General features: G+C 38.4%; 1 protein-coding gene across 3 annotated transcripts in view; it reads left to right on the top strand.

Annotated features, from left to right (window-relative positions):
- LOC124605502 (mucin-17-like) overlaps positions 1-27577 on the top strand; it is a 208214-nt gene that overhangs the window by 161397 nt on the left and 19240 nt on the right. For all 3 annotated transcript variants that reach the window (XM_047137232.1, XM_047137234.1, XM_047137231.1), the window contains 2 exons: positions 14364-14423; positions 27363-27470. In XM_047137232.1, coding sequence (XP_046993188.1) covers positions 14364-14423; positions 27363-27470 — 168 coding nt within the window. The remainder of the gene's footprint in view (positions 1-14363; positions 14424-27362; positions 27471-27577) is intronic.

Below are 27577 nucleotides of genomic sequence, written 5' to 3'. Positions count from 1 at the left end.
TTACTGAGAAATTCAAAATCCAAAACTTTTCCAGTGTCAATACTTATTGCAGATGTAAAACCATTTTTAGAACTAAAACCATGCTTTTGACAGGATCCATCCACAGAAATGGTGATCTTTGTGTCACCCTCATTTTGTTCAACAGCTTCTGATGTAACAGCAACCACTGAATCTTCAGCCACAGCATTTACAGAGTCCCTAATTACTGTTACGTACTTCATGTACGTAGAAGGTGGTTTTGGCAAATACAACACAGTGTAGAGAACATTATCAGCCCTTGCACCTTTACCAATGCATCTAAGGCCATACAACAGTCTCACATTAGTTTCATACAATTCACTACCTGAACACTTTGATGAAGTATGAAATGCTTTTTTGTTTTTGCACGTATGACATTTAATAATTAATTTAGACACAACACTTATTCTAGCTCCAATTCATTCATTTCATTCATTTCATTGTTGCCCTTATGGACAGTGTTTGAACTCGAAAATCACATGATGACACAATTTTCACTTCTTTCCTTTCTTCCTCTTCTCTTCCCAAAATCTCTTCATCCTTTGGCTGTGCTCCTGTTTCCTTTGCTCTGTCCATAATGTTCCTTTCTTCTTTCTCTCCTTTACAATAAATTTTGCACTCCTGACTTTGTTTCTGAAGTATTTCCTATCATTTGCCTGTTGATCCCTATCTGCCTTAAGCCTTCGTCTATTTCATGATACCAATTTGTTTTCTTGCTTGAGCTGTTTACTACATCAAAAATTTTCTTTGTAAGTCAGTTGTTGTCCATTCTCTGTATGTGCCCATAGAAAGTTAATCTGCGTTTTCTGATCGCGTCTGTTAGTCTGTCAGTGTGCTGGTACAGCTCTTTGGTAGGTCGCTTCATCCATACGCCATCTCTGTGAATTGGTCCAAATATTTTTCTGAGAATTTTGCGTTCTGTTTTTTCTGTGTCTATGATGCCTGATGCTCCAATTGTGGTTGTTTCTGACGCGTACAATGCTTCTGGTAATACAACTGTTTTGTAGTGCCTAAGTTTGGCCTGCCTCGATATGCTTTTCTTATTACAATGTGACCATGTGAGTTTGTATGCCTTCTGGAGTTTCTTCGCTCGTTCCATGTTAGCCGCCTTGTTTGATCCTCCCATTTGTATGTACTCCCCTAAATACTTAAATTTTTCGACTCTTTCTACGGATCCATATACCGTATGCATGGTGTGTACATTGTTGGTCTGTCATTCCATATATTGTGTCTTCTCGTAAGATACCTGCAGACCTGTTTTGGCAGCTATTTCATGCAAGCATTCCAGTGCTTCCTTTGCCTCCTGTGTATTATTGCTGAGTATGGCTATATCATCTGCAAATGCCAGACATTTTATGATTGTTTTGGTTTCACGTGTTCTTCCCAGCTGTATTCCTTTAACTTGTTCCTCCCACTGCTTGATAATTTTGTCTAACACCATGTTGAACAGGATTGGTGAGAGCCCGTCTCCTTGTCGGACACCTGTGTGTATGTGGAAGGGTTCCGAAATTTCTCCCATGAACTTAATCTTGGAGGTAGTGTCTGTAAGCGTCTGTTGTATAAGTGCCCTGGTTTTTCTGTCGATACCATATTCTTCCAGTACGTCAAAGAGTGTCTGTCTGTCTATGGAATCATATGCTTTTTTAAAGTCCACAAAGGTAACTACAGTGTTTCTTGCCTGTCTGACTTTCAAAAGTGTTCTCAAGTTCCAGATCTGTTCGATGCATGATCTCCCTTTTCTGAAGCCTGCCTGGTATTCCCCAATTTGCAGATCTGCTTGTGGTTCTAGTCTGTTTAATAGCACCTTAGAGAAAATTTTGTATGTAACTGGTACTAGCGAAATGCCTCTGTAATTGTTTGGATCTGACTTATCACCCTTTTTATGTAACGGATGGATCAATGCACATTTCCATTCCTCTGGCACTTTCTCTGTGATCCAAATTTCGGAGATAATCTTATGGATTTTTTTGGTGATGTTTTCATCTTGGAGTTTCTAGATCTCGGCGATAATACCATCTTCTCCGGCAGCTCTGTTATTTTTCATTTGTTTTATGATTTCCTCTATCTCTTCTATTGTGGGTGGATCAGAATCGGCATTAGATGTGGTCTTTTGGAATGTTAATTTTCCTGTAGGTTTTTTGCAATTAAGAAGTTTATCAAAGTAATGTTTGAGAATTTTACAGTTTTCTTTTGTGTTTGTTTCCAGGGATCCATCTGTTCTTCGGAAGCAGAGGCTAGGGGGTTGATAGCCCTTAATATTTTCTTTGAAAGTTCTGTAAAAATTTCTTGTGTTATTTCTTTTGAAATCTTCCTCAATTTCTTTTAGTCTGTTATTGTCATATGCTAGTTTTTCCCTTCTGATTTCCTTCGATGCTAGTTTCTGAACTTCGTGAAATTCTTTCCATGTTTCTGAATTTCTGTAGCTACTGAACTTGTCCCATGCTTGCTTTCTTCTCTCAATGGCTTCATCCCACTTTGCGTTCCACCACCTATGTTTGCGTTTTCTAGGTGGTTGTCCCCAGCACATAGTCTTCTGAACTGCCTTCGCCAGATCTGTCCATGTGTCTATTGAGTGCCTATTAATTTCTTCAACGATTTTATCCCTGTTTATCTTCAAGTATTCCGGATCAGGTTTGACTATTTTGTTTTGCGCTGTCTGTTTCAGTCTTGGGATTGGCCTAATCTTAACTTGTAGCAAATAATGATCAGACTCGAAGACTCCTTTACGTGTTCTGACATTTAGAATTTCCCGCGAATTTTTCTTGGATATGGCCACATGATCAATCTGAAATTCTCCCCACACTGTATTGGGTGCTTTCCATGTTGTAAGTTTTCGTCTTGGTTTTTGAAATTGTGTTGACATGATTTTGAGGTTAAAGTTTTGACAATATTTTATGAGGTGTTCCCCATTTCTGTTCGTGCGAATATGTGCTGAGTATGGGCCTGTTATTTCTCTGAATTTTCTCTCCTTACCAAGCTGCGCATTGAAATCATCCATTACAATTTTCACATGTCTTTCTGGTACGTTGTTAGTTACTTCCTCCATGTCTTCCCAGAAGTCTTCAATTTCTTGTGGCTTCTTTCTGTTATGGTCATTTGTAGGTGCATGTGCGTTGATAATTGTGTATGCTTTATTACCTGATTTGAAGGACAGTGTCGAGATACGTTCTGATATTGAATTGAAGTCTATGATGTTATCCATGACTGATTTGTGTACTGCAAACCCTGTACCAAACAATAATGGTGTTCCTCTTCTGACAGCAGGTTTACCTTTGTAAATCCTGTAATGTTCTGTGTCGAAATGGTTTTCATCTACGAAGCGCGTCTCTTGGATGGCAAGAATTCTTATAAAGTTTAACTTCACCACCACAAAGACAGCAAGAGACAGTTTCAGAAAGAACTTGTGCAAGGATTTTCAGATCAATAATGACGTTGTCCAAAATATCATTATTTTTTCCACAGTCACCCGTTTCTAAAGTTACTTTCCTTTTCGATGCACTTGGGGGTGTGGTCACTTCAGAAACATTATCATGGTTTCTTTCACTGCTAACACATGTGTTTTTAAGAACTTCAGAAGAAAATGCAGGTCTCACATATCTGTTACATGCAAATTTGCGTTCTTGAAGTTACTTTTACACTTAGTCATCTTATTTACATATAAAAAGCAATAGAAGTTAGCTTACTACAAAAATAGCTGATAATCACACTACTTTCAACAAAAACTCATATCAGAAACAAAGGACTGATTTGTTTATTCGTAATGCCAACTTCTGAGACATAGCAGTAGGCACAAAACAAAGTTATTCACAGCCTTCTAGAGTGTGTAGTTCCCAAGATATGACTGCTTAACTGTAGCAGTATATGCGTAGCCGCAAAATTTGACAGTCACACATATGTTATTTGAAGGTCTCACAATTGTCTGATCTTAATGTATTATATACCAAAATGTTCAGGAAAGTCCAAAGTACATTATGGAGTAGAAAACAGAAAATGTCAAATTTCAACGAATTTCACATACATTACTTAAAGCATGCCATCCCCTTTGGGGTTCACCCATAACCTGTCAGAGAGGTGCCTTTTTGGCTGACCTCCTCAATCACCTTCATCTCATCTGCCTTACATGAGAGCACCAATGTTCCTTTCAGACTCCATTCATACCTATTCCCATTTGGATTTCTCTTTCTGTACTGCCCAGCTTGGCCATCTCTTGAGTGGTCCATTCTCTCTGACATGTACTTGTAGGCATCTTTTTAAAAGGTTAGGAATTCTTACAACAGTCTCACAGTACATTTACTCAGTAATGAAATTTGTTCTCAACAACATGGACCAGTTTAAGAACAACAGTGACATTCACGATTATATTACCAGAAGAAAGAATGACTTACACTATCCTCTACTTAACCTATCTTTGGCACAGAAAGGGGTAAAATACGCTGCTGTAAAACTCTTCAATAAATTGCCAGATGAAATAAAATATCTGACAGACCGCAGTAACAGTTTTAAAAATAAACTGAAATTATATCTTCTTGACAACTCCTTCTATACCATAGATGAATTTTTGAACACTTAACTTTCAATTGCACATTTCTTATGCACTTTTTACCCATTCCACATCATAACTGTTGCTGTGAGATTGATCAATGGAACACATAACTAACTAACTAATTAACTATCTTCCTCTTTGCTGCACCATGTCCGGTCCCTTGGTGGACTGAGGTGTGCTGTGAAGCAGTTTGTGCACAGAGACTTGCTCTCTGTATTTTTAACCATCATTCTATGATGGCAAACTGCATTCATTACAAACAGTTGCATGCACAGTGTTGTTGTCGTGTTCTTTGGGATAGCAGGGAAGCTAGCTGGATTTCCTTTACTAGTACTTTTAGCAGTTCCACACTATCTTCCATCATGTGGGCCAACCTCTGACAGCTGTCTGGGACCAACGTCTATTCCCCAATTTTCTTCTTCCATTGGAAACAAGTGGAGGAGACTCGGGTGATACTCTTCTCTTCTTAGAATCATGAGTGCTATTATGCTGCTTTTACTATGAGGGAGCTAGATCATGCTCTCACTTCATCCCAATGCTCTGTCCCAGGGCCGGACAATATTCACATTCAGTTGTTGCAGAACCTTTCTCTTGCGGGTAAGCACTTTCTCCTTCATATGTGCAATCACATCTGGGCAGAGGGCATGTTTCCCACATGCTGGCCTGAAGCCACTGTCATACCCATGCCTAAGGCCAGCAAGGACAAACACCTTCCTTATAGTTATCACTCCACCTCTCTCACCAGCTCTGTTTGCAAGGTGATGGAATGTATAATTCTTGCCTGGCAGGTATGGTGGCTTGAGTCTCACAATTTACTAACCACTGCACAGTGTGGATTTTGAGTGTGCCGTTCTGTGGTTGACCATTTCATCACTTTGTCAACCCATGTCATGAATGGTTTTGTGCAGAAATACCAGACTGTGGCCATGTTTTTTGATTTGAAGAAAGCCTACGACAACTGCTGGAGGACTGGTATCCTCCGTACTCTCTACACGTGGGGCGAGCTTCCATTGCCACATGCCCTGTTTCCTTCAGGATTTGTTAAAAGACTGAGTTTTCAAGGTATGTGTGAGTTCTGCCTTGTTGGACACCTTTTTTCAGGAAAACGGTGTGCCTCAGGGTTCCATCCTAGTGTCACCCTCTTTGCTATCGCCAGTAACCCTGCTCTGGCCCATTTCCTGCTGGGTAACTCCAGCTTCCTTTTCATTGACAATTTTGCGATCTATTGAAGTTCTTGTCTCCTTGCGTGGCATCTTTAGTGATGTTTCAGTGACCTTTACTCATGGAGCATCAATAATGGCTTTTGCTTTTCCACTGACAAAACTGTCTGTATGAATTGCTGGTGGCACCATTGGTTTCTTCGACCGTCTTTACATCTTGGGTCTGTTGCTCTTCCGTTCACTGAAACTATGAAACGGCTGGGGCTCATGCTCAATAGGAAACGTTTTTGGCCCTCTCGTGTGTCTTACCTGGATGCCCACTGTACATTGCCTCTCAAAGTCCTACGTGTCCTCAGTGGTACTTCCTGGGGAGCGTATCGGACCACCCTCCTCCATTTGTATCAGTTCCCTATCTGGTCGAAACTAGGCTCTAGCTGTTTTGTTTATGCCTCTGCATGTCTGTCCCTCTTACACCCTCTCTATACTATCCACTATCATGGCACCCTTTTGGCCATTGGCTTCTTTTACATTAGCCCGATTGAGAGTCTGTATGCTGAAGTTGCCAAACAACTGCTGTCATAATGCCGTGACTTTCTCCTCGGAGATACGCATACTGTTTTGTCTGCCATGCCTGGCCACCCATCCTACGCCTCTTTCTTTGATGACTACTTTGACCTCCAGTGTGGGGCGCATTGTCTTCTCTGTTACCTCCTGGAGTTTACTTTTGGCCCTTGCTTCCGCAGCTGAACTTCATGCTACCTGTCACTTTCCCGAATGGATGTGAACCAATCATCATCCTGGCTTCATGCGGAGGCTTGTGTTCACCTTGACCTTCATTCACTTCCTAAAGACACTACTACAACCTCACTCTATCACCATAAATTTCACAACTTTCACACAGAACTTCACGATAGTACCTTTGTGTACACTGATGGCTCTCAGACTCACCGTGGTGCCGGGTGTGCCTTCATCATTGGCACCGATGTGTTTTGCTATTGGCTTCTGGAACACTGCTCAGTATTTGCAGCAGAGCTCTTCACACTGTATCATGTCATGCAGTACACCTGGCGACATAGGCTTTTCAATTGTGTCATTTGCTCTGACTCTCTGTGCCCTTAAGAGTCTCAGTGTGCTGTTCACCATCCATCCCTTAGTGCAACGGGTACAGGAAAGCTATCACTTGCTCACTCTTGATGGAGCCACTGTGATGTTTATATGGGTTCCAGGTCATGTCAGTCTGATGGGGAACAAGGCCACTGATTCTGCTGCCAAGGCTGCAGTTATTGTACCTCGGCCAGCTAGTTCTTCCACTCCCTCCAATGATCTTCATGTTTCCATCTGTCAGCAGGTGGTGTCACTTTGGCATCCCTTGTCCTCCTCATGTGAACAAGCTCTGGGTGATTAAGCCCCTCCCATCAGCTTGGACGACCTACTCTCGGCCCTCTTGCCATTTGTTATGTGGTGCTCCCCCACCATTCATTGCCCTCAACCTCTAACAGTTCAGCACTTCCTGACAGAATGCTCTTTTTTTAACCACTTACTTTCTCATTTATGTTTGCCATCTGAGTTACTGGCCATTTTAGTGAACAGCACATGGTCTGTCAAGCACATTTTACTTTTTATTCACCATAGCAGGACATTTAATCTTTAGTTCAGAACTTCAGTTTCTCTATGCCGTATTTTATGGACCATTCTCCAAGTTGCTGTTTTTACCTGTCTTTCCTACCATCGCTTGGGCTTAATATGTATTCATTTTTAACTCCTTTTTTCGTTAGTGTTCTATGGTTCTGACTTGGGCATGTATGACCCTAGTTGTTTTTTGCACCCTAAAACAAAACAAAACAAAACAGAATAAGTGGCCTCATTGATTCATCAAAAACATGTCCTATTGGTGGGTGCCCTCGGCTTACACACTTTGCTGTGGAGCATTCCCACTTACAAGTGGCTATAAGCTATACTGACTACTGCCATACTTTTCATCACAAAAATGGATGTTTTTGATGACTGCCACTGGCTTTTCAATTTCAGTGAATGTTTCAGGTTTACTAGTGAAAGGGATACATATCCAGTCCTCCATGTGCATGCCTTCAAAAGCATTATTGACTTCCTCTACTACTGATATACCAAGGCTATAGGCCAACATATCCAGAAAGCTTTTGCAGAACATGCTCAATGATTCCCCTTTGTCAAGAGCTTCCATAATAATTCTGCTTGATTTTCCCTGAGTTAAGGGACAGATAATTTGAAAGATGATGGAGTTGGCAAGTTGTAGTGGCTCAGCCTGATTCTGCAAATGAGCTGTCAGTCTGAACAGGTCTAATATCTGATCACTTGTGTCTAGAGATAATTTATCAGTGTCCTGCATTATTGACTAAAGTGGGTTAGACAGCTTATTAAATAATTTCCACCTTCCTTCATAGTTCCTAACCAAGCCCTCAATCCCTTCCTCATGTGTAGCCTGCCCAGAAAGTGAACTTTTGTCCTGCTTGCCAAGACACAGAGAAAAAGTGTTCTGTGGTGAAACGATTGATAGTTGTGAAAACAAAGCTACTGCTTGTGGTTTATGGTGGCATGTGGTGGTAACCACCATTGCATCATTTCACATACATCTGAGCTTGAAACACTGCTATGGCAGATACTTCCAGCAAATAATATTGACTGAGCAACTTATATTAAAAATAATGAGGGTAACACACTCATTTGTAAGGAGTGGAACCTTTTGAACCCTCTACAGGGCGTTATAAAAAGGCATGGCCAAACTTTCAGGAAACATTCCTCACACACAAATAAAGAAAAGATGTCATGTGGACATGTGTCCAGAAATGCTTAATTTCCATGTTAGAGCTCATTTTAGTTTCGTCAGTATGCACTGTACTTCCTCGATTCACCGCCAGTTGGCCCAATTGAAGGAAGTTAATGTTGACTTTGGTGCTTGTGTTGACATGTGACTCATTGCTCTACAGTACTAGCATCAAGCACATCAGTATGTAGCACCAACAGGTCAGTGTTCATCATGAACGTGGTTTTGCAGTCAGAGCAATGTTTACAACTGCGGAGTTGGCAGATGCCCATTTGATGTATGGATTAGCACGGGGCAATAGCTGTGGTGCGGTACAATTGTATCAAGACAGATTTCCAGAATGAAGGTGTCCCAACAGGAAGATGTTCAAAGCAATTGATCGGCGTCTTAGGGAGCACGGAACATGATAGTAAATTTATCAAAATTAATTTCTGCAGCAGCGAAAATACACAAGGATGAACTGTGAACTGGAAGTGTAGATTCATTTTTTGAGTCAGAATAATGTCACATACTTCTCTGGTAATTTCTACTCTCATTTGTGAATCAATTTTTACTTGTTAGATTTTCTTTTTTGTAGAATTCTAGACTTTCTCTCATTTAATTGACTTCTGAAGTGAAACTAAGTAAATATCTTTGAACCTTAGAGGCAGCATTGTCATGCCTTAGTAGGTGATTTGCATAATGAACATGTCCATAAGCAAATGAAGCATTGGTACTGACACATACAGCACTGATAATTTAGTTTCGTATAAAATTATTTCTCTGTCAGATTTCATCAAGCATAGGAATAGTTCGTTTTATACTGTTATGGAAGTGGCTTTAAAAGATAAATGCTTTTTTTATGGTATATCAGTAGTCTGTTTCAGTGGTTTATTTTCTTAGACCCTTAAAATACTGTAAGTAGATTATCTGACCCTTTGCTCCCATCACAATCCCTCAAAGCCAGCTCACAGAAATCACAAAATTTCTGAGAAAGGGAGGCCCTATTATTGACTTTTTTCAGGATCAAAATTAAATTTTAATTGCTTGTTACTAGTTGCAAGGTATTCTCAAGCAAATAGTGGAACCATGTGAAACTGTAAGCACTGTAGCCCAACGTGCACCATAATAGCCTATTTGATGCAGGGAAAATAGTAGCATGTTGTTGTTGTTGTTGTTGTTGTAGTCTTCAGGGTGAAGACTGGTTTGATGCTGCTCTCCATGCTAGTCTGTTCAGTGAAAGCCTCTTTGTCTCTGTTTTAAATTATGTTGGCCAGACTGAGGGAGTGAAACGTCAGAGTGTGGTGCTCCAAAGCAGTGTAGTATTTAAATGTTGAATGAATATGCAAAGTATGGAAATTATTTCCAATTATCTCTTAAACAGTAAGTACTGAAAGTAACCAAAGTAAATAGGATCAGTCGTTGCTGATAACTACCTCTCTGATTTTAATATCCATGATAACAATATAACAAAAAACATAGATTGCTACTCACCACAAAGATGACACACTGCATTGTAGTCAGGTACAACAAAAAGACTGTTTCACATTTAGCTTCTGGCCAAAGTCTCCTTCAAAAATGGACCACACATACATTCATTTGCATAAGCAAACACTTATTGTGCACTCCTGATTGCCATCTCCGGCAGCTAAGACCAGTACGCAACTGTCACTTTGAATGGAAGCGGCAAACTGGATGGGGCAGGGAAGGGGAAGGGATAGCATGGTATGAGTTGGGGGAGAGAGCTGTCTGGCCAAGCATTCTATGACTAGAAGAAGGTATGACAAGATTGTCAGCAGGTACAACCATGGGAGGCTGTGGGGTGGGAGTTGGAGGGGGCCAGGAAGAGGAGTGGTGGTGAATAGGGAGCAGAAAAGGAGAGGAGCCGCGAAGGGGAAAGGGGAAAGACAGGTGGGAACATTGGCAGAGGGTGGCACACCAAGAGGGTGAGGAGATTAGATTAGATTAGAGATTAGATTAATACTAGTTCCATGGATCATGAATATGATATTTCATAATGATGTGGAACGAGTCAAATTTTCCAATACATGACATAATTAAGTTAATTTAACAACATACTTAAGTTAATATAACAACTTTTTTATTTTTTGTGTTTTTTTATTTTTTTTATATTTTTATTTTTTTAATAATTTTTTTGTTTGTTGTTTTTTTTCTTTTTTTCTTAATTTATATCTAAAAATTCCTCTATGGAGTAGAAGGAGTTGTCATTCAGAAATTCTTTTAATTTCTTCTTAAATACTCGTTGGTTGTCTGTCAGACTTTTGATACTATTTGGTAAGTGACCAAAGACTTTAGTGGCAGTATAATTCACCCCTTTTTGTGCCAAAGTTAGATTTAATCTTGAATAGTGAAGATCATCCTTTCTCCTAGTATTGTAGTTATGCACACTGCTATTACTTTTGAATAGGGATTGGTTGTTAATAACAAATTTCGTAAGAGAGTATATATACTGAGAAGCTACTGTGAATATCCCTAGATCCTTAAATAAATGTCTGCGGGATGATCTTGGGTGGACTCCAGCTATTATTCTGATTACACACTTTTGTGCAATAAATACTTTATTCCTCAGTGATGAATTACCCCAAAATATGATGCCATATCAAGCAATGAGTGAAAATAGGCGTAGTAAGCTAATTTACTAAAATGTTTATCACAAAAATTTGCAATGACCCTTAATGCATAAGTAGCTGAACTCAAATGTTTCAGCAGATCATCAATGTGTTTCTTCCGTTTTAATCTCTCATCAATGCACACACCTAAAATTTTGAATATTCTTCCATAGCTATATGCTTCTGATTAAGGTCTATATTTATTAATGGCGTCATACCATTTACTGTATGGAACTGTATGTACTGTGTCTTATCAAAATTCAGTGAGAGTCCGTTTACAAGGAACCACTTAGTAATTTTCTGAAAGACATTATTGACAATTTCATCAGTTAATTCTTGTTTGTCAGGTGTGATTACTATACTTGTATCATCAGCAAAGAGAACTAACTTTGCCTCTTCATGAATATAGAATAGCAAGTCATTAATATATATTAAGAACAACAAAGGACCCAAGACTGACCCTTGTGGAACCCCATTCTTGATAGTTCCCCAGTTTGAGGAATGTGCTGATCTTTGCATATTATGAGAACTGCTTATTTCAACTTTCTGCACTCTTCCAGTTAGGTGTGAATTAAACCATTTGTGCACTGTCCCACTCATGCCACAATACTTGAGCTTGTCTAGCAGAATTTCATGATTTACACAATCAAAAGCCTTTGAGAGATCACAAAAAATCCCAATGGGTGGTGTTTGATTATTCAGATCATTCAAAATTTGATTGGTGAAAGCATATATGGCATTTTCTGTTGAAAAACCTTTCTGGAAACCAAACTGACATTTTGTTAGTACATCATTTTTACAGATATGTGAAGCTACTCTTGAATACATTACTTTCTCAAAAATTTTGGATAAAGCTGTTAGAAGGGAGATTGGATGGTAATTGTTGACATCAGATCTATCCCCCTTTTTATGCAAAGGTATAACAATAGCATATTTCAGTCTATCAGGTAAAATGCCCTGTTCCAGAGAGCTATTACACACGTGGCTGAGAATCTTACTTATCTGTTGAGAACAAGCTTTTAGTATTTTGCTGGAAATGCCATCAATTCCATGTGAGTTTTTGCTTTTAAGCAAGTTTATTATTTTCCTAATTTCAGAGGGAGAAGTGGGTGAGATTTCAATTGTATCAAATTGCATAGGTATGGCCTCTTCCATTAACAGCCTAGCATCTTCTAATGAACACCTGGATCCTACTATATCCACAACATTTAGAAAATGATTATTAAAAATATTTTCAACTTCTGACTTTTTGTTCATAAATTTTTCATTCAATTTGATGGTAATACTGACTTCCTGTGCTCTTGGCTGACCTGTTTCTCTTTTAATAATATTCCAAATTGTTTTAATTTTGTTATCAGAGTTGCTGATTTCAAGACATGATACACATACTTCTGGATTTTTAATAACTTTTCTTAATATAACACAGTAGTTTTTATAATGTTTAATAGTTTCTGGGTCACTACTCTTTCTTGCTGTCAGATACATTTCCCTTTTCCGGTTAAAAGATATTTTTATACCCTTAGTAAGCCATGGTTTGTTACAAGGTTTCTTATGAGTATATTTAACTCTTTTCTTGGGGAAGCAGTTTTCAAATGTATTTACAAAAATGTCATGAAATAAATTATATTTTAAAGTGGCATCAGGTTCACGGTACACTTCATCCCAGTCTAACTGCTGTAGACTTTCCCTGAAATTTGCAATTGTTAAATCGTTGACTGATCGTACTACTTTGGAGGACTGTTTAGTATTGCTGAATGGAGCTATGTCATATATTGTAACTAGCTGTGCACCATGATCAGAAAGACCATTCTCAACAGGCTGAGCATTTATCTGGTTAAACTTATCTTGGTCTATAAAGACGTGAATAGGGAGCAGATGATAGGACAGAGTGGGTGGAAACTATAGGATGGAGGGTGCAGGGACAGTAGGTTACCATAAGTTGATGCTGGGATAATTTCAGGAGCGGAGAATGTGTTGTAAGGATAACTGCCATGTGCACAATTCAGATAAGCTGGTGGTGGAGGGGAGCATCAAATGGCCCAGGTTGGGAAGTAACTATTGAAATCAAACATGTTATGTTTAGCTGCATGTTGTGCCTCAGGGTAACTCTGGAGATGGGGGTTATCCTTACAACACATTCTCAACTCCCAAAATTATCCTGGGCTCAGCTCACTATAATGGTAATCTTCTATCCCCACACCCTCCATACTACAGTTCCCACCCTCTCTGGCCTATCATGTCCTCCCTATTCACATTCCCTCATCCTCTTTGTGTGCCGCCCTCTGCCAGTTCACTCACCCATCTTTCCCCTTCCCACCTCCTCTCATTTTCCATCCCCCATTCCCACCTTCCCTCCCTCCCCCCTACCCCCAACAACCTCCACCCTGCAGCCTCCCAACACTGCACCTGTTGACAATCTTGTCATACCTCCTTCTAGCCCCAGCATGCTTCACCAAACAGCTCTCCTCTCTCCCTTTCCCACCTGCAACCTGGTATCTCTTTGCCTTCCCCAACCCCTCAAGATTTCCATTTCCATTCAACGAGACTGTTGCATTAAAGTCTGAGCTGCTGGAGATAGTGGTCATGTGTGTGTGAGGTGTGCTAGATTGTGTGCACGAATGTGTGTGTGTTTCCATTTCTGAAAGAGGCTTTGGCCAAAAGCCGAATTTATAACAAGTCTTTCCATTGTGCCTGACTGCAGCTAATTGTGTCTTCTTTATGGTGAGTAGCAGTCTATCTTTTTCCTTATATTGTTGATATACCAAACTGGAGTTTCCATTGTTCAATATCCATGTTAAATTTTCCACCTTTTTACTTGCTTACTTCATCATATGTAGTCATCTTACTGGTGCTTTTTCCATTTCAGAATTCTTAGTTAATGAATATTCTCCTTCCTCTCTTCTTTTCCATGTATTTTCATCCTTCTTTCATTTCCCTGGCAGTTATGCAATGTCCATACCTCTTAATTCTCTGAAATTATTTAAGTTCCATTTTGCCCTCAATTTTATTTATAGCTACTTGTTGCCTTTTACTTCCACCATTACTAATGAACTTTCCTCATAATCATCATTGTCATCGTTATTGTCATTGTCATCAACATCTTCTTCTTCTCACTTTTTTTATTTTTTTCAAATGTTCAGTATCTCATTTGCATGAATATAAAGGAGATAATATTTCATTTTTATTTTTACATGACTACAACCAGGCACACTCTTATTTTTTATTTGTTTCAGGGTCTTTTCTCATCTGCCCTCCAGCCAGATGCAGGAAGTATTGATCCAGGAGCAGATCTGGTGTGTACTAATTTTTTATTTCATCATGGTACTATAACAAAACACATTTGGCAGTTTTACCTATATACTTCTTAGACATGTAATTTAACCTTTACGTTTATTGTCCTAGTTACCTATTAAATTGCGGATATGAGTGTCCTCTTTTCATCTAGAGACCAGCCAAAGTTGGGGCCATTTTATCCTCTTCCTACATTGCATTGGAGGAAACCAATATAATTTCCCATGGAGATCTTTATTACAAAAGTGCAGCGACATGCCTCAGTCTCCCTTGATTATGGATTTGGGGGGGGGGGGGGGATTTTGAATAGGTATGATTGAGTTAAAAACTGAGTAATCAATATTTTATATCTATAAATCTATGTCTGCACTCTGCAGGGCACCTCATTGGGTGTGGCGAAGGGTACTTTGTGCACCACTGTTGCTTCACCCCTTTCCTATTCCATTCTTGAACATTGTTCAGGAAGAATGGTTGGTGGTAAGCATGTGTGTGAGCTTGACTCTCTCTAATTTTATCTTCATGGTTTTTTTGTGAGATATGCATAGGAGGGAGCAATATGTTGTTTGCCTGTTCTAGAAACGTACACTCTCATAATTTTAACAAGAAACCACACAGTGATGCACAGCATCTCTCTTGTAGCATCTACCACAAGAGTTGGCTGAGCATCTTTGTGATACTCTTGTTCTTACTAAATGAACCTGTAACAAACTGCAGTGCTCTTCTTTGGATCTTCTCTACTTCTCCTGTGATCTTGTAAGAATCCCATACTGACAAGCAAAATTTGTGTATTGGCTGAAGAAAGGTTTTGTAAGCCATCTCCATTGTGGGTGGCCAACATTTCCTGAGGCTTGATCCCATAAATCTCAGTCTGTCATCTGCCTTACCTGTGATCAGTTTTGTGTGTTCATTCCACTCTGAATCTCATATTCGTAGATGTTTTATGAATGCAACTGCTCACAGTGATTGTTTGCAATCTTGTAATCATATGAGGCTTAACTGCTAATCTATGCACCAAGTATCAATCCTTTGCAGGTGTTCCTGAATTTTGCTACAATTTTCTAGTGTTGCAACTTTGTTATATGCAACAGTGTAAGCAAAAAGCTCTATGGATCTTCTGAAGTTATCCACAAGGGCATTTATATGTATTTTTACAAAGTAATGGTCCTATAACACTCCCTTTGGGTATGCCCACAGTCCAGCACATACAGTCACTACACTGCTGCTCATTTTAATATGTTTCTATTAGGTCACTTTCTTGTCTGTTTGTCTGTTCCGTGCACATTTTGCAGTTAATGAACTAGAGACTTGAAACTTTCAGCATAGCTCAGAAGCGGATCATAGCTCAGAACTTTATGATAATGTTATAATAACTCACTTTCATGGTTGGTATGTGATGGAGAGTACTTCATTTTTCTCTGTGTATGTTCAGTACAGATTCTGGAACTGACTTCAAACTAATTTCCTGATGAACTAAAGACTTGAAACTTTCAACATAGTTCAAAACTGGATGAAAATACAATATTAATTCACTCTTTTGTCTGGTGTGTGGTGGAGGGTACTTTGTTTTCCTGTCTGTCTGTCCATCTGTCTGTCTGTTTGGTATATATTTTGAAATTGATTTTAAACTAACTTCCCAGTGAGCTAGAGAACTGAAACTTTCAACATAGCTCATAAGTGGATGATAATGCAATATTAACTCCCTCTCATGCCTGTTGTGTTGCCTAGGATACTCTGTCTGTCACTGCTACTTCAGTCTTTTCCTGTTCCAGTCACAAATGTCTCATGGTAAGAATGATTACTGGTAACTCTTTATGTGAACTCAAAACCCTCGTAATTTTTACCTTTATGGTCCCCTGTGAGATGTGCATAGGAGGAAGCAGTACATTGGTTCACTTAGGCGAGCAGGAACTCCAATTAATCTGAAATTTACCTTGTGCCTCTGTTGTAATCTCATCAGAGTACTTGAAGATTAGTGAACAATTTCACACACACAAACAGACAACCAGAAAATAATTATTTAAACACAAAAACTTTTTAATTCAACAAGTTTTTAAAATGGATTAAAAAAAGTGTAAAATAATTTCTCCTAGCCCCATACAGATCCTAACTCATATAGGTAGTCCCAAAAACCTGTGCTCATGAATATTTAATAGCTATGACATTATTTCTAAAATTTCAAATTAAAAACATGGGGCACATGCACTAGGTAACACCAAGGAGTATAAAGAATAGCTGTTGATGAGTAAAACCACAAAACAGTTCAGAGCATTCATAATGCAATAAAATTGCTAGTGACTTAGTTGAACTATTCATGCATCAATTATCTGTTGCATGCACCCAGTGTTTTCATTTTCAGTTTTACAAGTATTGTTATTGCTAGTAAAAATTTACAGTTGCTAGTTTTCAGGACTATCTTCATGGGGTAAGGAAAAATTATTTTATACTTTTTATTCCATTTATAAAGATTCTTATTTAAATAATTATTTGTAATACACTGCAACGGCAGTACTCAAAGCAGAAAGGGTGCTACACTTCTGCATATGATATCAGAGGAGTGTGATTGGTGTTGTTTTTGTTGATTTTAACCTAGTAGCTACAACAGGGAGCATATGTAGTGCCATAAAAATCAGCAATGACTAAAAATGGCACAACATTTGTATTTATTTAGTTTTCTAAGGATCTTGGGAATTATGAAATGGTATGTTACTGGACAGTCTATGTACAATCCTCTTGTGGCACAAACATATTTACTGAAGACTGTTGTTCTCTTTTAAGAAAAAAAGACTGGTAAACAGTAGATGACCTGAACTTTTGCAGAATGATGTGGAGTTTCATTTGCTACAATTCCAATCAGGTCAATGGACGTGGAATGCAGGAAACTTGCGAGGAATGCAATACCTACATTATTTAATGCACCAAATACACCACCACAACTGTAGCTGAAGGGAAAACAACTGATAATACTATGTAATAAAACTGTTTCCCAACACACAGAAAACCAATTCCACAATTGACTATGAAGTCTTTTGCGATGGAGTCCTTACATAAAAAGTTCTTAGTTTACTTGCTGTGTCAAATTTGGATAAAATCCCGAGCTTTTGATGACTACCTCCGTCATCTTTGTCAGGGGTAAAACTGACTGTCGTGGGCCAGTGAGGCATCCTCTTTTATAAGCAGTGGATGGCTCTTCATTGGCTGGATAAAGTCACGGTGAAAATGGTGTGTATGGAGGTGGCAGCCTCTATGTCCATAGATTTTGTTCGCGTGCTTTATCCAGTGTTGCTTGCAGCACCATCCATCGCAACAGGCAGAGAACTGCAAGGAATGTAAGAAGTCTCCCTCTGCACTCTTTCTTTATCAACTGCGTGCTTCCATGCATTGCTGAGTGCATATCCAGAGTCTCTGTTGAAATTATTTTCACGTAGTCTAATTTCAATTGTTTCCCTGATGACAGAGTCCCAATAGTTTGAAGCGTGAGCAAGTATTCTTGTTTCATCGAATAAAATCTTATGTTTATTTATCAAACTGTGCTCAGCCACTGATGATTTTTCTAGATACCTGTATTTCAGGTGATGCTGATGTTCCACATAGCGATTGGCAACAGTTTTTATAGACTGGACCACGTAATTTTTGCCACACTTGCAAGGAATGCTGTAAATTCCTGGTACTCTCAGGCTGAGATTATCATTCACAGAGACTCCGGATATGCACTCAGCAATACATGGAAGCATGCAGTTGATAAAGAAAGAGTGCAGAGGGACACTTCTTACATTCCTTGCAGTTCTCCGTCTGTTGCGATGGATGGTGCTGCAAGCAACACTGGATAAAGTGCGCAAACAAAATCTATGGACGTAGAGGCCGCCACCTCCGTACGAACCTTTTTCACTGTGACATTATCCAGCCGATGAGAAGCTGTCCACTGCTTATAAAAGCAGAAGCCTCACTGGTCCACGACAGTCAATTTTACCCCTGACGAAGATGACGGAGGTAGTCATCAAAAGCTCGGAATTTTATCCAAATTTGACGCGACAAGTAAATCAAGAACTTTTTATGCAATTTCACAGTTGTTGCTACATCTGAGCCACAAACAGGTAGAATCTTCAACACATTCACTTTTAAAGCAAAAGTAATCACATTTACAAAAATATATGCATATTAGAAAATCAAGTAAAGTGTAAGATGTGCAAATCTTAAGACACTCTACAAAATTGTTACATATAAAGAAAAGAGCCAGTCATAATAAGAATAGAAAACAACAGAAACACATGCTTCTCATGCATGAAATATGTTTATATTCTATTGGTTTCCAGGAGATAGCAATTACACACATGTTCAGAAATATTTCTTTATGATTAAGTTGTAGCTCATGTCACTGAACCATTGAGATTTGTTTTTTTATATTTATTTCATGATCATTCATGTCTCCTGATATTTTATTAATGCTTGGAATGCAAAAATATAATAACTGTTTCATTAATTAAGTAGAAAAATAATTAAAAACAAACATTAATCAATTTGCTGACTTTCTTGCAGCTACGGCACTAGTGTCATTCCAACTGTTAGATAATAAAAACGTTCACTGCAGTGAGTATCATGACTAACTACATTAGAATGTAGTATGCCCAAAGGCACTTTTACATCTGAAGATTTCTCTATTTTAAGAATAACATGCTGTGTTCCGTTTACTACAAACTCTGCAACCAATCATGCAGCTGGACTGATGTTCCTTAGGCTCATATTTCATTCATTAGGCAGCAGTGTGGAACTGCATTGAAACATCTTCTGAAATTTGAGGAATGTGGCTTGAAGGGCGTTGGTATCCACCACTTTCTAGGTCTCATAGATGAACAGAGCAAGCTGGGTTTCAATGATCCTTGTGGAAAGCTTGTTTATTTCTACAGAGGAGTTTTATTTCTACAGAGGAGTGGTCGTAAGAAATGTTATAATATATGAGCAAAAAACATATTCCAAAATTCTACAGCATACCAACAACAGATATGCCTACGGTTCTGTGCATCTGTTCAGTAACCTAGATAGTCCAAAGCAAGTCATCATAAGTGAAGTTCATGACTGAGGTCAGCTCCAGTAATGCTGTAGCAGTCCAATAAATACTAGGAAATGACTGAACTGTGTTGGTGGACTGTTATTTAAGCCCAGCTCTGGCTCTCAGGATTAATTCAAACAAAACTGACATTAATCTAATTGCTGACTTTCTTACAGCGAGGGGACTAGTGTCGTTCCAATTGTCAGACAGTTAAAACTTCCACTGCAGTGAGTATCATGACTGTATGTGCTAGACTGTGGTATGCCCGAACCCTTATGTTGGCATGTCTTGGTTTGTGGCACCTCCTGTGCAAAGTTAGTTTCACTTTCTGAGATCAATTCTGGATTTGTGACACCACCTAGACAGTTAGTGTCTGTTCTTTTTAATGTGTTGTCTCAATCATTCATGGGTTTGGACATATAAGTGTTCAATTTATAAATGACATGTAATGTTGATAAATCACTCCAGCTGATATTCTAATGGTTCTTGTTCAAGTTTTCAGTTACAAAATCATTAAGTGCTCAGTTTCCTTTCTCAAAAATTTAGTTTTGAGTAGTCATATAACCTATAATGGTTAATTGATTATCAGGGTCTGAGAATGCATTTATTACAGGCTGGATGTTAACTAAATTGTGTCATTAAGGCAGCAAAATTACTGTAATTTATGTATGTTACTGAATTTGGTTTGCATAACCACCATCTGTCACTGTTCAACTGTTAGAACATGATTTGTATGATATAAAATGACATAAAAAACTAGAAAAACTCAAACACAGAAGACTTCTCTGGGTAGTTATTGTCCAACATCTGCTGCCATGCTGGTGTTTTGCCATAAGCAGCACAAGCAAGTTATTTGATTCTGGGGAACTTGCATCAACAGGCTGAAAAGACTGAGCTATCTGGGAACAGGCAGAAGAAAATTGAGCACAAAAAGAGGAATTTCTTTGCAACAGTTATCAAATTCATTTCTGGAAACCAAGGAACTTAAACAGATGATAGACATTCACACTAAACACAACATACTCATTGCAGCAGTACAAGAAACAAAAATTTACCTATAAGCAGACCTTTGAATCAGAGGGCTATAAAACTGTCATAGGAAAAGTATGAAAAGGATTATAAAAAATATCCCAAATTTAGGAACAGCCTCCATTGTCAACAGCAGAATTCTAGATTCCATAATAGATTCCCAGTTGCCTGATGGCAAAATATGCATGCTCTTCTTTTAGGCGAAATATGCATGCTCTCCTTAGATGCACAAATAAGTTCTGTACAGGACTGGCGCTAGGATTTTTGGGCCTTGCATAAGCATTCTTAGGCCCCTTTCCCAAATTTTTTGTTTTAAACTTCGATTTTTTTTATTAAGACAGAAAATTTTTATGTAAAACAAATAAAAAAAATGCATTTTTTAAGAAATGGTTTTTAATGCCTACAGTCATTTGGAATGCTACAAAGTAACACTTTCTTTCTAGCTTTTTCAGATGTGAACTATTTTATAATTTTAGTACAATCTAATGAATGGCATAGCTCTGACTCTATTGTGACCAGAGCTAATCCAACAAACCACTCTTGCCCCATTGTATTTTCCAAACAATTTGTTCCTAGCTCTTGCAAGAAACCTGAATGACCACTCTGCTTGGGCAACAAAAATAGGGAAAGTGCAGAAAATCCATAAAGCTACTATTACGTGTGGAAATAGCCTGTGTTATAAAAACTTCAATTGTGAATAGCATTGAAAAGGTACAGAGGAGGAAGTAGCTTAGACTCATAACTAGCTACATGAATCTTTTCAACCACAAAATTTCCTTCTTTCAAATATTGCTTATGAACTTCTATGACACACAAAGATGCCAGGTTTCCTAAGCACTCTGATAGTTTATAATTGTCTAAGCTTACACAGTTCTATAAGAATCCAAACGTGTTCCTTATGTTGTCTATGGCAGCATACTTTATAGTTAAGTTACCTACAGGCTCAGGTTTAAAACCTCTCCTGCTGTTTCATCTACAAAGCATTTTTCCTCTGTTTCTCAAAATGTTCAAATGTGTGTGAAATCTAAGGTCATCAGTCTCTTAGCATACACACTACTTAACCTAAATTATCCTAAGGACGAACACACACACCCATGCCCGAGGGAGGACTCGAACCTCCACCGGGACCAGCCGCACAGTCCATGACTGCAGTACCTTAGACCACTCGGCCAATCCTGCACGGCCCATCTGTTTCTCTGTGTTGCAAATTGTTACATACAGTCAGGTGAGATTCCAATATTGTTTGCTAGCCTGCAACTTTCTGCATAAACAGTTTCTGTCTACTTCTTAATCTATTTAATTGTCCCACTAGACTCTTAATATTGACACTGTAAACATCTGTTGTTGGTTCCCATATCTGTTGTGGCTTCCCTTGCTTGAAGCACTACATTATGTGTCTTGAATGCAGCTAATACTTTGTACCACTTTGAAGGCATCAAGTGATATTGAATTAATTTCAAGTAGTTCTGCACAGCCTTTAATCTAGTATGTGCCTTGACCTTTGTAATCCTGACAATATCATAGAAAATGGACACACAGAATCTACCCTAGCAGACCATCTGATTTCTGATAGTCTGTGAAAGGACAATCCAATATTTTCTTATAAGGCTTTCCATCTTGGGAGACTAGACTGATACTTACACTTACATTAAAACCTGGTATCAACTGATGGAAATTAACATATGTTTATGAATATTACAACACTTGCTCATATGTAATAATAATATTATTTACGCTACAGTGTCTGATGGATTGGTTGGGCCTTACATGGAAAACCTTAATATTTTCCATTAATTTAACCACTACTTATATGGGTATATGGTTTTTGAAACTATCCCACAGTACTCAGACCTTCTATTCAAAATCATAAATGCACATTTTAAAACTTGCATTTGATATTTGATGTCTTTTTAGTAAAGCATCTGGGGTGGGGGCAGACCTTGGATTCTTTCACCCTCCCACACAAACGCACACTCTCACCATCACACCAACACAGGCCCTGGGTGTATCCAGTAGTTACTGGCCATGCACAAATCAAAGAGCCCAAGAAACAAACAGGAAGGAACATTGAGAAGAAGTTGAAGAAATTATTACAAAAATTTCAAATAAATACACTGCAATATGACTGAGGGATTTTAATGCGCAACTGGACAGAGGAAAAATTCAAGAACATTTCTGGGAACTAGCCAGCTCATAAAAAAAGGAACAATAAAAGACTGATAGAACTTGGCAGAACAACCAGAAAAGTAATGAAACACATTGCCCATAAGCATCTCTCCAGAAAATGGAAAATGTGGAGTTCCAGACTCCAGTGTAGGTGAATTTCAAATACACTATCCACTCAGATTAATGTAAGTGAAGAACCATAATTTGCAGTACAGACTGCTTCAAGACCTGAAGACCTGCAGGAAGAGAGTCATGCCAACTCCAGTATGATGGCCAGCTTCACTGGGTTTATTGGTTGATGATCCATTGCATGAACAGTCTTATCAAGATGGCCTCACAGATTCTTTATTGGGTTTGAATCTCGCAAGTTTGGTGGCCAGGGCAGTACAGTAAACTCATCCTGGTGCTCTTCAAAACCACGTGCAAACAGTGCGAGCTGTGTGACATGTTGCATTGTCTTGCTGGTACATACCATCATGCCGAGGAAAAACAAACTGCATTTATGGGTGGATGCATTCCCCAAGGATAGATAAATACTTGTGTTGTTTCATTGTGCCTTCAAGAATGAAGAGATCACTCAGGGAATACCATGAAAACGTTTCCAACACATAATGCTCCCTCATCAAGCCTGGACCCTTCTCATGATCTAGCGGGCATCTATCAGATGGAGCATAAAACATGATTAATCTGAATAGGCCACCTGTCAGCAATCGGTCAATCAGTGGACATCCATTTGCAGTGCTGATGTGCAAATTCCAGCCTTTGTCACCAATAAACAGCAGTCAGTATGGGTGCATGAACCAGGTGCCTGTTTTGGAGACCCATACACAGAGACATTTACAGAATGGTCATTGACGAGACACTGATGGTAGCCCCTTGGTTCATCTGGGTGGGCAGTTGCTCAACAATTTCACATTTGTTTGGCCATACACATCTCCACAGCCACTGTTCACCCTTTATCTATGGCTTTGCTGCACCACAGTTTCCTCGATGCTGGATTTGGGTAATACCAAATAACCATGGTGGCATGCGAACTGTTTACAAACTTAGCAATTTCACAAATGCTTCCACACATGACCTGAAAGCCAATGATCATGCCCTGTTGGATGGCAGACAAATTGCTCCAGTTCTGCATTATGACAATGACTGCACTGTTTTCTGCAGCCCCCCTCTCCCCCTCCCCCACCTGACACACTTTGTATACCCTTCACTCCTAATGCTGGGACCTGCTGCCTGTGACCGGATATTGCACTTTGACGTCAAAAAAGGCAGTGTTCACATTAATGGGACTGGACCGAGCAGATCAGGTTGCAATATCTAGATAATCCTCCCAAGAAATCCAGGATGTTAAGGTAATAAGAAGTGCTGATTTAGATTCTGACCACTGTAATGAAAGTTAATTTACCACTTAAGAAGAACTAGGAGATAAGCCATACCATGGACTCTGAAATATAACATGCAAAACACGAACGAGGAAGAAACTTTAGTGGTAAACTGGAAACCAGAAATCCAGAAAACTGGGAACAACTGAAACAATAATTTGTTCAAATAGAAAAAGAAACAATTCTTTTGACCAAAATCAAATGGCGGTAGAATTGACATTCATAAGAAGACAAAATGCACGACAAAAATGAAATAAAGATAAAAATATGGAAAACAGACAATATTCCTTGAAACCAGCAAGGAAACAGCCAAAATTATAATAAAGATAAAAATATGGAAAACAGACAATATTCCTTGAAACCAGGAAGGAAACAGCCAAAATTATTAGGAATACAAAGAAAAATTATGGTGAAACACTAAATAACACCTATTTCAAAGTGAAATTTAGAGGTGAAAATTCTAGATGTTTTTAGATTAAATCTGGAGTCAAGGAGGGAGATGGTCTCTCCCAATGCTCTTTAATTGTGTTGTAGAAAAAGATCATTAAGGAATAGAGAATGTCATTCGAAGAAAGCCAAATCAATGAGGGAGTTATGTTAAGTTACAAAAAGAACAACCTACAAATAGACTGTCTAGCACTTCCAGACAACCTAAGTATTTTTTCAGAAATAACGGAAACAGCCACTACACAGACAGAATTGCTGGAAGAATAATCTGGAAAAAAAAAAACAGCTTACAAATCTCCTTTGAGAAAATCAAATTCATGACCATCACAAAAGCAGCTCCCAAGATAATGAAAACTAAATACAGAAAGACTGAGAGAACTGTAGAATTAATTTGAAATCAATTCTCTGGGTGCGAAATCTTGACATTGGATGTATTGGGTATAGATACGCTATCTGTTAGTGAGATATGAAAATTTGAGCCAGTCTGGTGCTCAACCCTGGATTTCCTACTTATCCCAAGTGCTCACCTAAACTATTTTGGTGGTCTACACACACCTAGATCTACCCAAACTTCCATGTGTCATATTGACACATCCTTGTACCATAGTCGCCAACATTCATGACTTGATGCTCACAGTATTCCTCTGCATTCCAGCATCAGTGAGAATGAGACCATCAGGAATTGTGACCAATGATGTTATCATCTTCTGCCTGCCTTGGCATATAATACTAACTTACATGTCTAAAGGAACAGACTATAGAACTGCTGAAAGAACCAGCTGAAAAAGCAGACTTACAAATCTCCTTTGAGAAAACAAGGATAAAGATTAAAGCATTCTCCAAGATATTGAAAAGTAAATATGGAAAAATGAGAAACTAACAAATTCAAATATCTAAGAGAAGTAACTGAACAAGACATTTCAGCAAAAGCAACGATTAAAGCAAGAGTTAAAAAGATGAAAAAAAGTGTACTACCTCACTAAGGATGTACATAATAAGAAATCAATATTCCTAAATGCTAAACTGAGACACTACAGTAATTCACCCATAAACACTTTATGCTACATAATATTTAATTATAAACAAAAAGGCAATGGGGGAAACATTGATAACCATAGAAAGAAAAATATAAAGGCAAATTTTAGGACCAGCTAAAGAGAAAACACAGTTCAAAATAATTCATAATGCTTTATACTTGTACTGAAAACATTATAGTCATGATTAGGAAAAGAAGAATAGCTTTCTGTGACTACATCCAACAGACTGACAAAAAGGCTGTTCACTTATTTTGGTAAATTAAAGGTAGATAATGCAGGGTGCAAAGAAGTTGGAAGGACATATCCAAACTCTGAATTACCCCACTAGATACCAAGGAATTTCCACCACTCAAAATGGAATTGCATGGTTCCAAAGGTTTTTGTCAAAAACCTATGAAGGAAATGTGGAAGAAAAGAAATGTGTAACACTTGTTCTATATTAATGTCAAAGATTGTTGTGTATAAATGTATTTCATTTCTTAATTATCTGACAGGTACTAGGGCTTAGTTAGTCTGGGGTGCAGCGTGATGAAGACAAGTAAAATCCTTTTGGTATAATTTCGTATCTTATGTTTGATTACAATCCTTTACAGAGAAGAAAGTATATGTCTTGTAGTCCTCAATTTTGATCACAAAAGACATTTATTAACACTTTGATGAATACACTGCAATGCAGAATGAATGACACATAGTCCATAAAAGTTACCTACACTGTGAATTTTCCAGTACTAAAAATGAAAACAATCAAGACTTAACACACAACTTGAACTATGGTGGTGAAAACAACTTGGTGGCAAAAGAGTCACTAGACTGTATATCTCTGTCCAGTGAAGTACTGCATAATAGCGGTATATCAATGAGGGTAAAGAATAATTAGTGTAGTACAGCAGAGTCACCATCAGTACTTCAGTCTGCTTTGGAGAGTAACACATTAATAACTGAACAGTACTGAGGCTGGGCCTACAGCCACTTGACCTTAAATTGGCTGGCAGATGGACCCACATGACATGCTAGTGACAAATGATGGTCCATTCGCAGTGACTCTGCCAGATGTAGGTGTAATGAAGCATATCAGTATTGTGGACTGCCCATTGATATGTTCAGGTGGATTAGAAGGAAATCCTCTATTTCCTTAATTGGTTTTGTAGTACTGTACTGTAATTACATCAGTCATACTGACATTGTTGAGTTCATGCATTTTTGTTACCACTTAGTGTATTTTTTCTACACTACAGTTAACAATCCTAAAATTGACATACAAAGTACTTAAAATATTGGAATGGCAACCAGTCACCTATTGTGTGTCGATGCTTGGAGCACACTAACACATAACAGAAAGCAGCAATCACAATAGTTTTCAACCACTAGCTCTTTTACTAGCAGTAGTATACACATTCACACACACAACCACATGACACTCAAATCCATGCTTCCATAGCCATGGCAATACTGTGCTCTACGCATTGATCTGATTTAGAAGAGTGGTTGCCTTCCATTTATTTTACATATTTTACATCCAGAAATTTCTAGTATTGTTATATACAAAGTACCTTTATATGTAGTTAATAGTGACATAGTTCAGCTTATATTTTACATACACATCCTTTATTTGTCTGATTTCAGAAACAGATTTACCTTCTGCTTTTTCCTGCTTATTCTAAATTCCAACCAGTTGTAGATCATAGAAACAGATTAGTTGTGATTTAGTTATTTTATGTGATGGTATACATTTAAGTAAAAAGTGTATGGTATTCCAGAAAGTATCATAATTTTGTTATCAAAATCATACTCTTGCAGTCTAGTGACATGCATTTATCACCATGCATTTACTTTCAGAGTGGTGGGGAAGATGGAATCCGTGGTCCAAGGGAACAGGGCACACTTGTGAAGGCTGCGATTGATGTAACAAAGGCTGTTTCGCAGTTTATGAGTGCTGTTATCCAGGTGGGCAAATCAGTCAGTATAATGGTATGAAAGACAGTAAAGTTAGTTAGTTGGTTAGTTTCATGCTCCATGGATCATATGCATGATAAACTGTAATGATATAGACC

This window comes from Schistocerca americana, chromosome 3 (genome assembly GCF_021461395.2).
Source record: "Schistocerca americana isolate TAMUIC-IGC-003095 chromosome 3, iqSchAmer2.1, whole genome shotgun sequence".
Classification (NCBI taxonomy): domain Eukaryota; kingdom Metazoa; phylum Arthropoda; class Insecta; order Orthoptera; family Acrididae; genus Schistocerca; species Schistocerca americana.
This window is presented reverse-complemented; position numbering and strand designations above follow the sequence as displayed.